The sequence below is a fragment of the Bos grunniens genome, chromosome 19, assembly GCF_055505025.1.
Source record: "Bos grunniens cultivar Pamir isolate PY7600 chromosome 19, Bosgru_T2T1.0, whole genome shotgun sequence".
Classification (NCBI taxonomy): domain Eukaryota; kingdom Metazoa; phylum Chordata; class Mammalia; order Artiodactyla; family Bovidae; genus Bos; species Bos grunniens.
The window spans coordinates 19,209,905-19,220,917 of record NC_141183.1 but is presented as its reverse complement, the minus strand read 5'-3'; the positions used below and the strand labels follow the sequence as shown (position 1 = coordinate 19,220,917).

At 46.1% G+C, this 11,013-nt stretch overlaps 1 protein-coding gene across 8 annotated transcripts in view; it reads right to left on the bottom strand.

The window, feature by feature from the left end:
• Nucleotides 1-2,339: 2,339 nt before the first annotated feature.
• The window catches only part of GPATCH8 (G-patch domain containing 8), a 94,940-nt gene continuing 86,266 nt past the window's right edge, over nt 2,340-11,013 (bottom strand). For all 8 annotated transcript variants that reach the window (XM_086357355.1, XM_086357352.1, XM_086357353.1 and 5 more), the window contains one exon: nt 2,340-8,486. In XM_086357355.1, the coding sequence (XP_086213481.1) occupies nt 4,580-8,486 (3,907 nt within the window). In that variant the 3' untranslated portion in view covers nt 2,340-4,579. The remainder of the gene's footprint in view (nt 8,487-11,013) is intronic.

Sequence of the window (11,013 nt, the reverse complement as noted above, 5' to 3'; positions counted from 1 at the left end):
TTTAGGTAAATAGTCCAAGTGTACACAGAGTGGCAAAAACTGTGTGTCAAACACATTTGTGCTTGAACTCACGTTCTTAACCATTGTACTATATTGCCTTTTGTCAGAGAATGAAGGGGTTTTTCGACAAAGGAAGTAACAGCAGAACACAGAGGTCAGTTATAGAGAAAGGTAAGTAGTCAACACAGGGGAGGACTGGGGCATGAGGGTGGAATGAAGGCTGGGGTCTCATCACTGCAGGTCCCTGAATGTCTGAGAAATCTGAACTTTAATTCATAGGAGATGGAGAATCAGATTTTTTAATTAATAAATCAGGGAATAAGATACATGATAAATGGTGCTCCAATCAGAATTATACTAGCTGCCTATGGATAGAAGGGATTAGAAAAGGCAGGACTTAGTGGGAAGATCAGATGGATGGTGCCTACCATCCTCTCAGTTAAAGGTGATGAGGCCTGAACCAGGGTACTGGTGGCAGGAGCAAAGGAGGGCAGAGATTACACAATCAGCAACTGCCATGTGGTAGGGAGGTGTCAAAAGTAATTCAGAGCTATGCTGGCTGGCTGGTAGGATGGGTAGTATCATTAACTCAAACAGGATCAGATTTGGGAAGGGACAGTTTTGGTATTCAATAAAGATTCTATTCCTTGTGGGAGTGCTGTTGGGGACACAGCTGGGTTGACAGTAGGCAGAGGAGGGCTGACACATTGCTCTCACTTTTCCATCCCATCAGCCTAAGTCTTCGAATCTCTCAATGAATGCTAAGCCTTCATGAAGTCAACAATTGCTGAACTACCATGGGTCTGGCAGTGAGCTAGGCAATGTGGAGGATATAGAAAAATCTTCATCTTTGATGTTTCCTTGCTAAATCCTGATGCATAATCCTGTTACTAATAGTATTTTGCTTTGCTTTTCTTTCTTGAACACATAATCAAAATGTTACTGAAAGTATTCAACTCCCTACATAAAACACTAGTCTAAGGGATTAAGAAAAAAAAAAAAAGTATAAGAATTGGTCCCTACACTCTCAAGAGTTTACTATTTTACTGGGAAGCAGCGAGTACTAAATGAACCACAATTCTGAAAATCCAGTATATCCGAGTCAGGGAGGCCAGCCAGGAAAAGGCTGCAATAATTCAGACACGGGATGAGGTGATGGTACCCCTGGCAAACAAGAATGGAAAGGGTTGACAAGGCCTGAATTAGTCACTGAGGGTGTAGAGGAGGAAGAACTTCCATGTTGCAGCCCAGGCGGCTGAGGCAGGTAGCAGAACCCTTGCTGTAATCAGGCAGCCGCACAGACCTTCACATGGAGGATCTCTACAGGTCAGTCTGCCTCTTTGCTGACACCTTGCCTGCTCAGAACACCACTTTTTTTTTTTTTGGCTGTGCCACAAGACTTGGGGGATCTTAGTTCCCTGACTAGGGACTGAACCCAAGCCATGGTGGTGAAAATGCAGAGTCCCAACCACCAGACCGCCAGGGAATTTCCACTTTTCATTTTCTAACATCCTTTACTTGGGGGCGGGGATTTTGCTATTTTAGAGAAATAGGCAGATCTGAGTTGAGCATCCAACTCAAGGTTCAAGTGGAATAGCTTCTTTTCAAGGGGAGAATACAACTGTGTAAGAATAGGAAAATAGAAATAGACATTGTACTGTTCCTTCTTGAAAGGCTGAAGAAGAGAGGAAACGAATTCATCACTACAGGACTATGGTAAGCATGTGATGCACAATCTCCCCTGCCTTTTGCATATAGAAGAGTAGAGAATTTTATCTGCTCAGTAACAATTAGCACATTCTTCCTTTTACCAGGTAGCTCTCTAGCACTGTACTCATAGTAAAGGGTTGAGAATAACTCAGGACTGGTACTGGAGGACTCAGGACTCTGGCAGGGAAGGCCAGGCAGGTGACTCATTTCAATTGCCCTGAAGTCCACTCAAAAGCCCCCAAATCGGATTTCCCTGGTAGTCGAGATTAAGATTCCATGCTTCCACTGTAGGGGGCACAGGTTCAATCCCTGGTCAGGGAAAGATCCTGCATGCCACCCAATGCAGCCAAAAAGAAAAACAAATCTGGGAGAGTTGGTGGAAAGGAGATATACATTCCAAGACATCTACGTAAGACTGCCAGAAACTTAACCATCACTTCCTCCCACAACACAACGTTTCACCTCTACTTGCACAGACTGAGCTTTGAGAAGCACAATCTAAACATCATAAACAGCTGGTTCATAAGAATCTATCCTTTGACCACTTCATACAAGATGTTATTTGTGACCCATAACTCCATCCCTTCCCCACTCAGTGGATGGGGCAACAATCACGACAGACTCTAAAGTTTCCACAAATCATTGGTTTATTAGAAAGTTCCTTTCCCTAATTTTACAGCGTATATATCTCTATCATATGTGATAAAGTTAAATACAATCTGTTATGCTTGTAAGTAAGGATAGATTATTTTGTTTCTCCTTTTAGTTTTAAAATCACTATTGTGGAAATTAAAGGAAACTGCCCCCAGGAAGGTAGAGAGGCAGCCAGAGTATGGCTCAATCTACAAGCTAATGGGAAGCAGCACAAAAATGTTAATACTGTATTATTTAAATATTTACATGGGCTGAAAGCAAAGAAAAATGAGTCCCTTCACTTCAAACAGATGATTTCATTTTCCAGTGCTATTTATCAAAAAAGTGATGCTTCTGAATCAGATGAGGAGCACTGAACAGGTAGAAGGCTCAACAGAGTCTCTGTTTGCCCAGCACTTGCTTGACATGAACTCAAAGCCTTTCTGTCTTGGACATTGAAGAAGAAAGGCAGAACACGGAGCCCTGGCCCATGTACGTAGGGTTTTGTTTTTCCTGTCAGGTGACCAGCCAACCAATTCTAGCCACAGGAGTAGGTAAGGAAATTCCCAACAGGGAAGTTCTAACTACATCAAAGAAGACGAGATCTACAAGATGAACACCTTTGGGTCATTGTACTCATCAGGACTGAGAGCCAGGTGAAAGGTAAGAAGAGGAGGAAGAGGAATTCAGGTGGTACTGCCTCTGCTAAGTGTCATGAGAGAAAAGAAAAAAGGAATCTTTACTGCCTAAACTAAGCTGGGTAGAGGCATGGAAACTATGAAGCAAAAAAATCTGCAGAATCTAAAAATATGCTCACCTCAATTAGAGGAGGAAGACCGTCCCAACTCTACCACGCTCCAGTCTACTTCTACTTCAGTTTCTAGCCAACCCAAAAGGCACATGAAAAATTTTTGTCAGAGGGGGCTAAATACTAGGAAGGCAAATGGACTGCCTGGGACAGGCACCCTGGAAACCCAGGAATCCCCAAGGACAATCACTTTGAATCTCACTGCTTCCAGAGAATAAAGCTCTTGAATCTCTCTCCTCCTCCGTGGGGCCCACCAGTTTCTCTGTATGAAATGGCAAACCACATAAGGGAGACTGTCAAAACTATTCCTCAATACCCCTAGCTGACTGCAGCCCGTTAGTTCAAAACTCCCAGTACTGGCGGCACCACTTACTGCAAATTAGGTCTCAGCAAAAAAAAAAGTTAAGCAATGTTCCTCTTTTTAACATTTTTATGGTTCATAACTTCAAAAAATACATGAACTTGATAAAATATACATGCTTAGTCATTTTTGCATCTAGCAGAAAACAAATACTTTATTTTTTGTTTTGTTTTCATTTGATAACCTTTAAAGTTTCTTAATTCAACTAGGGCAAACATATTTACACAAAGCCACCAGAACAAGGATCACTTAAAGAGCTGGATGTAAAAAATATTATTGCAGTATACTACAAATATGGAACCTTTTTTATATGAGCTACAAAAAGCAGCATTTACGTTTATAGAGTTCAGTGCAATTTTTTACATTAAAAAAATCCTATAAATTAAGAAGGAAACATCAACATGACAGAAGAAAATACACCCTTCGGACACATGAGCTCCTCTCTGTTCCGCAGCTTCTATTCATGATACGATCTTCTTTTCTGGGATATGCAGATGTCTCTTCTGGGATGAGGGACACAAGGACAACAGTGCCAAACGTGTGGCTCTGTTTGTGTGGGAAGTGGATCAAATGACAGCCTGAGTGGCATCTGGTTCCAGGTCAGACTCCCTTTCCACCTCACTCGGGATAAATAAGGTCACCAAGGTCAAAGACACTGAGAAGGCAGGACCGGATGGACAACCCGCCAACCAGAGAGGAGGAAAATGTTTTAAAATTTATACACAGAAGTGCAGAGGATAAAAAGTAGAGGGAGGAGGGGAGTATCTAAACTCGACAGTTTGGGGATGTTGCCGAAGAGGGGTGGGTAGCACTTACTGGTGTTCCCTAGCCTAGAAACACAGGAGAGGGAGGGACAAACAGAAAAGGAAAAAGGGAAAAAAAATCCCTGATAGTAAACCCAAAGCAAACCTCAAATCTAAAACCACCCCTGCAAGCCAAAACTCACTTCTTTGGCTGTCAGACACTGCCCATTCCAGCTTCTACTTGCTGGTATTAATGGCTCGACACCCCAAAGGAAGATGCATGGGTCACCTTCCCTGGCCCTGTCTGGGCTCCTGTCCCCTAACTCATGTGCCATGGCTGGGGGGGTGCTGCAGGTCCTGACCTGAGAAGATGGGGTGAAGTAGTGGGTGAAGGTGGAGGGCAGTGGCAGCTGCTGCAGCAGGCCGGGGAGCCAGCAGGGTAGGGTAGAGGGCAGCGTGTGGAACAGGGTGGAAGGTGAAGGGCCCGGGATGGATGGCTGAGGCAGGAATGATGTGGATGGGGTGGCTAGCCAGAAAGGTGGCGGGATGACCAGGGATGATGGAGTGAGTGAGGTGGGACAAGGAGATGGGGGTCAGGTGGGGCTGGGGGATATGATGCACTTGGGCTAGTGGCTGGGGGTGAGGGTGGGGGTGAATGCCAATGGCAGCGGCAGCTGCTGCGGCATGATGCTGTAGGATGGCATGCTGCACAGTTGTGATGGAGGTGGCAGAGGCCGTGGCCGGCTGCTGAATGTGGATAGGCTGCAAGGCTGGAGTGGCTGGGGCCAGGGCGGCCGAAGCGGGGAAGGCCTTCACCTGCTTGGCCAGAAGCTGCTGCTGGATGTGCTGCTGTGCGGCCTGCTGGAGCTTGCTGTACTTCTCCATCTCCTCGGGAGTGAAGGTGATGGGCTGGCTCTCCAGTGGGGCGAGGGATGCATCCTCGGCTCCATCAACTGACTCAATACTGGGTTCCCCACTGGGCGGTGCGTAACCGGGGAAGGGCTCGAGGTCTGATGCTATAGGCAGCAAGCTGGACTCCACGGGGCCTGGCTGACTGCCACTATCCAGGGACTCAAGGGTGTCCCCGTCGCTGGGGTCAGGGAGGTAGTTATGGGAGATGGATGGGTCCCCAGGATAGCAGTCAGAGTGCACTGGGGTGCCTAGCGGAGCCACAGGGTGATCAGCAGTAGCTTCTTCAGACTTTGGCTCTTCTGGGGGTGGGTCTGATAAGGGGCCAGCTGTCTCCTCTGAGGGGAACTGATGTCCAAATGGAGCATCACTATTCCCTGGAGGCCCTTCTTCTGTCTCTGACTGTTCTTGCTCTTCTCCCCTTTCTAAGCCAGACTCTTCACATTTCTTGGCGTTGGGCTTTCGGGTAGCTGGGAGCTTCCCTATCAGAGGAAGGACAGGCTTGTTGCCAAGAGAAGGGGGGAGCTTGGGTCCAAAATAACCTTGTGGGGGGTCCTTGAGCTTGAGACCGGCTTTATTAGGGGTGGCCAGCACCTCCTCACTCATACTGGGTTTCCTCTCCACTTTCCTTGACTGAATCTTTTCCAGTAGCAGCTTGGCAGTGACAGAGTTCTTGTCTTCAGGGCTGCAGTCACCTTCTGACCCTCTTCCTGGGCCAACGCTGCTGTTCTGGGAGGGTGGGCCTATTCCCTTACCATCATCTCCTCTGCCGTCTTCTTTCTTCTTCTCCCCAGGACCTTCTCCCCGGCCTGATCGGAAGTAATGGGGAGACTGGGAGCGGTAGATTTTAGAGCGAATGAAGTCTCGACGACCAGAACGCCTCTCTTCAGGGCTCTCGTGCCCCCACGATCCCTTCCTGGAGCCTGATCTCTGTGAAGGGCTCCGGGTGCTGCGGCTGCGGTCCCGGCTATAGCTCCGACTCCGCTGCCAGCTGTGGGCTGTGGTGCTGCGGCTTCTCCTTTTGCTCCGGCTGCGACTACAGCTGCTGCTGCGGCTACGGCCCCTGGATCTTGAGCGCTCTCTGGTATGACTCCGAGATCGGCTTCGGGACTGGCTGCCACTGAGGCTATAGTCATCATCAGAAGATGAATATTTGTGCCGCTTGGACCGGTGCTTGGAGCTGGCGTAGTCTGAGTCATCAGAGTCATGGGAGCGCTTGGAGTGCCTTCGTGACCGGTCACTATAGTCACTATAGCTGTCATCAGAGTAACTGTGTTGTCTACTATAGCAGCTCTGGTCTGAAGAAGCATCTGAGCTACTGGAGTAAGAGCGCCGGGAGGAATGGCGAGAGGAATGGTGCCGGCCAGACCGTGAGCGGCTTCGGGAATGCTCACTGCCCGACTCTTCCTCTTCCTCCTCCTCCTCCTCCTCCTCCTCACTGTACTGGGATGGAGACTTCTGGTGCAGCCGGCGTGATGATGCATCATCACTGTCCTCATCTCCACTACTGGGTCGACTTCGATGGCTGGATCGGCTGCTCCGCTTGGTGCCAGCTCTTCGCTGGCAGGATGATGCGGGAGGTTCACCCCTGTGTTTCCTCCCACCATGATCTTGGGCGCTCCCACTGCCTCCGCCTTCATCCTTCTTGCCGCTGCTCCCTTCCTCAGCTGGAAGGGATCTCCGCTGCGAATCATCCTGGGCTCGCCGCCGTCTTCTTGGTGGTGCAGGGCTACCACTACCAGGGGGTTCTGGTTTGGGCCCCCGTTCAGAATCTGCTGGGGCTGATGATTTATTCTTTTTTCGTTTTCGCTTCTTGCGCTTCTTAGACTTCTCCCCAGATTCTGCCTTAGAGCTTTTCTCTTCTGGGTCAGCCCTGTGTTTCCGTTTATGTTTGCTGGATTTTTTGTGCTTCTTTTTCTTTTTGTGTCGGTGGGACTTCCCAGATCGTTCTTTCTTGCTAGGAAGGCTTCTCCCTGTGTCTTCTGTCTCTGATCCATGGCTACCCCCAGGCTCCTGCTTATTTAGGCCGCTACAGGCAGCCCCTGAAGCAGGTGCATCGATTCTGCCTCCTGAAGAATGTTGAACACTCTCTTCCTCCTCCTGGCTTTTATGCAGCTCACTAGGATCAAGGCCTTGGAGATGGTCCTTTGAGGAGCCTCCTATGTCCTTTGGCTTTTCTGTCCCTTTTGCTCTGGCATCTTTGTTCCTTGAAAGCTTGAAGTCAAAATACAAAGGGTTACAACTGTACGAAATGGAGGGTTCTGCCTTCGTGAAAATTAACAGTTCTGATGGCCACTGGAGGGCAGTGCTTTCATCTTTGCTTAAAACCGGAAAGAAAGGACCGGTTGGATGTTTGGGTCCCTCCCGGCTTTCTCTCCCTGCTGGAGTAGCCTGAGAAGTTTCTTTAGGAGGGTCAGACTCACACATTTGGATCTCTGAATCCTTCTGACTCTGAATCTCTAAACTATGCTCACTTACGTCCCCTCCTGAGGGCTTCTTTGTCTCAGCTTTGCTTCCAGGCTCTGAGGGCTCAGCCGCACTGGTTTCCATTTGCTGTTCGGAGACTTCACTGACTGTCTTTTCTGGTCCTTGGCTTGCTGTCACCTTGATGCAGCCTTTAGGCTTGGGAGAACTACTTTTTTTGCTGTCTAGGGCATTCTTTGGGTGTGTACTATTATCACCTTCCATTTGTTCACTGGCTCTCATAAAGAGCAGAAAAGGAAAATTAGGTTTTACTTTGCAGTGTGCTGGGGGGATGTAGTGGTAATACTCTGGCTCTGTAGCCCCAGCTCCTTCTTCTCGCTTCATTCTTTTTAACTTAGATAATGTTGAGGCAAGGGACCCTCCGTCCTGAGGGTCTTCATCCTCTTTTTTACCATCGAGATTACTGCTACCATCAGAATCTCCCACCTTCTGCAGTCCTTGGTCTGCACCCTTTTCATCAGCTTTTGTTCCATCATCAGAGGTCCCTTCCTCTGCGTGGTCCTTGAAAACTGATGCTATTGATTCGAGTTTGACAGGAGCCTTCTTGGCAAAGGAAAATGACACTCCCAATTTTTGTAGTGGGGTCCCCAGATTATTCTTAATGCCAAAGCTGATGCCTTGAGAGGCTGGCCCAGGAGCCTGTGCCAGCCCAGTGGTATTAGTGATTTGTACTGCAGTGAATGGGCCTCCTTTATCCGTGGAGAATTCAGATCCCAGGCCACAAGCGGCAGCGGTACTTGTGCCACTGTTTGTTGCTGATTCATCCTTCTCATCATCTCCAGCTTCTTCATCTACAGCCACTGTGGTTGGTCTGAACATGGGACCACTTCCAGGTGCACTATACAATGGTTTAGAAAAATGAAAAACAAACAAAAAAACAGGTTTAGGGGTACATTTCATACTATGTTATTTTTTTGGCCGTGCCACAAAGCATGCAGGATCTTAGTTCCCTGAGGAGGGATCAAACCCATGCTCCCTGCAGTGGAGGCACAGAGTCTTAACTGTTGGACCACCAGGGAAGTCCCTCATACTTCTAAAACACTTCTCTCTTATGTTTGACCATTCATCACAGGCAGATCTTAAAGACACTGAATGGTGGTCCTTCCTCAGCACTATGCTAACGGAAGGAACTTGCTCAGTAAGGTAAGGCAAAGTCTCATATTGCTAATCTACCGAGCTACATTCATAGGGATAGACAGTTACTGCTGTTTCTTCCTAAGCTGTCTAAATACTGAGGTTTAACCTCACAACTGAATACACTATCATTACCATCTGGCATAGCCCACCTGTCTTGTATCTGCTCTCAATTTTTACTGTACCATCCTACCCATCATTATGCTACCAAACATATGGCTGAAAATTTATTCCCAAAGGTTGCACAGTTCACCCTTGAATGATATGGGTTTGCAGGTTTGAAATACAAGGGCCCACTTATACAGATTTTTTTTTTTTTTAGTATATACATGTCACACAATTTGCAGCTGACTGAATCTTTGGATGCGGAACTGCAAATACAGAAGACTGACTATAAAGTTATACACAATTTCTGACTGTGTAGGTGTATGAGTTTGTGTGGGGACTGGAGTCATCAGCACCCCTCACCTCCACATTGTTCAAGGATCAATTGTACTTTGTACAGCTAAAAAACAAAACAAAACAAAAACACAACCCTCGATTTCTTGTCTGCTTTCAGATTTCAATTTTTTAAAATGTGCCTATTCCCTGAGTTGAACACAGTCAGAGACCTCCACTGTGCTACTCTCTGATGGTCTGTGGTTAGGTTAGCATGTCTGTTACAGAAATGAAGAGTCTGTGTCTATCTCCTGGCACCATGTCCAAACATTTGCTTTGGTTTTATGACATCTTCTGGGCACTCCATGCAACGATCATGATTCTACCAAGTACTTTCTCAGCTTTGAAAACAGAAACACCAAGGAGCCTCAGAGCCAGTGTTTTAAACTCCTGTCACATCTGAAATTTTTACAGTGTGGGTTATACAGGTATCTCTTAAGCCAAACTCAAGACCTGAAGACAATTATTTGGATGAAATTCTCTTAATCTAAACCCTAACTACTAGTTGTCCTAAACTCAGGGACCAAATATATTCAGATAATATGGTAACCCCTTTGCTATCTGAACTCTTGTTATTGGAAGATGGAACCCACCTGACTAGGGTAGCAAGAGATACTCTCACTGTGTCACAAAATCCACCCCATAGGAAAGAAACCTTCAAACTGAAATAAAAAAGAATTTATTGTGACCTTTTGCTTACTCTTTGCCATGCAACTCCAATATACTATGGGGTCATGCATTACTCCTAGGATGATGAAATATACCTGATGATGGATCAAAACCTTCTTCTATCTTCCCAAGAGTTTACTTGGTCATCTTTTAACTGTTTATTTCTTAAACAGTACTAATGCTGCACAGTTTGATTGAATAAATACATAAAAAAGAACTAAAAGTCACCAATGAAGAAAAACATGTACTAAAATATGTCTGGAACTAAAAAGTGGTCTGGTATATATTTTTAAAGAAAGTATCCTTACAACAAGTCCAAGAGGAATGTATTTATTACATAAAGAACTGCTAAGAAGGAATCAGAATCAGTTTACAGGCATTGTAACTCAGTATTAGAGGTCATGGGTTAATTCTGTTTCAAAACTTACACTATATGTGTTCTCTCCCTTCCTCCTTTTTCCAAAACACAAGAGAAGTTAATAAGTAAACAAGTACCCAAAAATCTAGAAAGGTCACGATCTTGAAAACTCTGGCCTCAACGTCACTGTAAACTTTTAAAAGTCACATAGTTTTTCTTTCCACTGTAACCAGCTCCTCTTGTTCCTGGCCAGCCTTTAAAAACAAACAGAGGGACCTAAATCCTTCAGATTGAGGCACATACCTCATGAATTCTCAGATGCTCAAAGACTAGGTCCATCAAAGACTAGCTGCTTGGGAATGCAGCCCTAGGTGGGGCTAAGGGGGGCTAATTCCACCTAAGGCTAAATACCAGCCCCATACTTATCATCAAGAACCATGAAGGAACATTAAAAACAATACTCAAGAAGGCAGGAATCTGTAGAGAAATAAATAGAATCTCCTAGGCTTTATTGCTTATTACTAACTAACAGAAGCAGAAGATATTAAGAAGAGGTGGCAAGAATACACAGAAGAACTGTACAGAAAAGATCTTCATGACCAAGATAATCACGATGGTATGATCACTCACCTAGAGCCAGACATCCTGGAATGTGAAGTCAAGTGGGCCTTAGAAAACATCACTACGAACAAAGCTAGCGGAGATGATGGAATTCCAGTTAAGCTATTTCAAATCCTGAAAGATGATGCTGTGAACGTGCTGCACT